The sequence below is a fragment of the Ixodes scapularis genome, unplaced genomic scaffold (genome assembly GCF_016920785.2).
Source record: "Ixodes scapularis isolate PalLabHiFi unplaced genomic scaffold, ASM1692078v2 PGA_scaffold12__126_contigs__length_90152505, whole genome shotgun sequence".
In the NCBI taxonomy this organism is placed as follows: Eukaryota; Metazoa; Arthropoda; class Arachnida; order Ixodida; family Ixodidae; genus Ixodes; species Ixodes scapularis.
Window position 1 is genome coordinate 84,170,446 of NW_024609838.1, and position 2,349 is coordinate 84,172,794.

The 2,349-nt window shown below is 50.4% G+C and overlaps 1 protein-coding gene across 1 annotated transcript; it reads left to right on the forward strand.

The window, feature by feature from the left end:
* The first annotated feature begins 276 nt into the window (after window positions 1-276).
* Window positions 277-1,739, forward strand: LOC115319056. Its single transcript, XM_040206044.3, has one exon. The coding sequence runs from the start codon at window positions 277-279 to the stop codon at window positions 1,612-1,614; it is 1,338 nt and encodes a 445-aa protein (XP_040061978.1). The 3' UTR covers window positions 1,615-1,739.
* Window positions 1,740-2,349: the final 610 nt, after the last annotated feature.

Below are 2,349 nucleotides of genomic sequence, written 5' to 3' on the forward strand. Positions count from 1 at the left end.
AACTACCGGTGACGTCCGAGCAGTCGCCAGTGAAAAGCCACTCGTAAGGGTGGTCTTTTCTAGACCCCAATCATGATGCCCGGCTCCACGATCGAACTTCCAAAGCAGAGCATTGAAAGCGCCGCCACCAACGTCACAAACCCAGCATCGACAGACCACATCACCCCTGGACAACACTGCATGCCGAACGACTCAACTCACGATGCTCATGACACCGCGTCCAAGTTCTGTACGTCCGAGTCGATAGCGAACTCGTCTGAGACCGGGGTCGAAATTATGGATGAAAGCAACACCAACAACGAAGAGTGGAACAAGGCACGATCACGTAAGCGCTCACACAAAACACTGTCCGACTCTGCTTCGAGTTCGGGAACAGTTCGCAAACAGCCGAACGTCAGTGAAGGACTCACAGTAATCTTTGCCGCTACGAAGCCTGACCAAAAGCTAGCAACTTTAAGCAGCTTGAGGCTTTCCAACGCCCTAGAGAAGCTCTGTCCAGAGTGCATCCTTCAGATCCGCCCCAACGAGCGCCTCAACGTCGTCGCCGTTGATGTGCGCAACGGACAAACAACAAGGACGCTGCTGAAATGTCCTGAACTTTGTGGTGTCTCTGTCAGGGCCTACCAATCCCTCGAGGGCCCCACATCGATTGGTGTCATAAAAAATGTCGATGCTGAACTGTCAGATCCTGAAATTCTAGAAAACCTGCGATCGGATGGCCGCATAGCCAGAGTACGTCGTCTTGGGGTGACAGGTGTCGTAAAGCTGACATTCAACAGTTCACCATTGCCAAGCTTCGTGCTGCTAGGACGAGTACGACACCAAGTGACGGAGTTCAAACCCCGTCCAATCCAGTGTCGCAACTGTGGTGGTTTTGGGCACTTTGCAGTCTCATGCACACGTTCTTCCGCATGCTCTCGTTGTGCAGAGCCGCATCCTATAACTAACACCACGAGCAACACCAAATGTAAATCCACAGTGATCAAGTGCGTCAACTGTGGAGAAGCACATGAAGCTACATCTCCAGCGTGTTCAAAATGGAGAGTAGAGCAAAATGTCGTCACGTACGCCAAGAGAAATGCCGTTGACTACCGCTCTGCCAGAATTATTGTAAAGCAGGCGTCGGGAGTCATACCAGAGCCCATTCTCAATGTGGTGGCCAACAGCACCTCCAAGAAAAGTGGAGAAGCCCCAGTGCAGGACAGGCAACCCCCAGCCCTTGACGATAAGGGTTTAAGCTATGCCGCAGCACTCAAGACCGATCCTCAAAAAAATATCGAAAGACCACCTAACAACAACTCTGCAACAACGTCTAATAAGCCAAAACCCGGTGTCACCATTCCGACGGGCACTGAAAAGTCAACATGCAACGGAGCATCTATCAAAAAATCTGAACACCCAACGGGAGTCGCCAATATTGAACCAACATCAACGGCTGACTCTTCAAAAAGATTACCCCGAGATGCTCCGGAAAAACCTACGGCGAATTGGATAAAATTATTCAGAATAGCAGCAGAAATGGCGTGCGCTTATCTTGATGGCCTTGATGCCTCGTGGGCACACATTTTATGCGGTTTCATTCAGGCAGCGTTCCCACTGCTGAATATAGCATAATGCTGCATCCCAACATCCACCCAAAGAGACGCACCCGAAATATTGCATGTCCAACAGTGCTTCAATGGAATACTAACGGCATACAACAACGCCTCTCAGATCTACGCCTACATTTAAAGACCAACCGATACGACGTCCTAGCCCTTCGAGAAACTCGTATAAAATACGGCAAATTCAGACTTTCTCCATACGTCGTTTATCAGGGCCTACTGCCAGTTACTGAAAACACGAAGAACGAAGTGCCGAAAGCCACGATACTTGTCCGAAGAGAACTGGATCAGCGTCAAATAGATTTGACAGACTTATGTGACGATGCTGCTGAGTTCACCGGTGTAACGATACGTAAAGGGGACTGCGACACCACCATAGTTTCTGCGTACGTCCGTCCGGGAACCAAATGGGACCCCACGATTATGATGAAGATTATGCCGCGCTGCTCAGAAAACGTACTATTTTTGGGAGAATTTAACGCCCATAATCACACCTGGGGAGATAAGCACACAACGACGCGCGGATCTGCTCTTGAGGCCACAGTGGACACGCTAGGGCTTGTTCCACTGAATGATGGAACCGCAACATTTGTCAGACCGGGGGTCTCCAACAGTGTCCTTGACCTCAGCTTCGCTACACCACAACTCAGCGCGCGATGGCAACCTCAACATGACAGCTGGGGTAGTGATCATATCCCGATCACTACCTCCTCCCCAAGCTCTACAAGCGCTACACATAGGACCT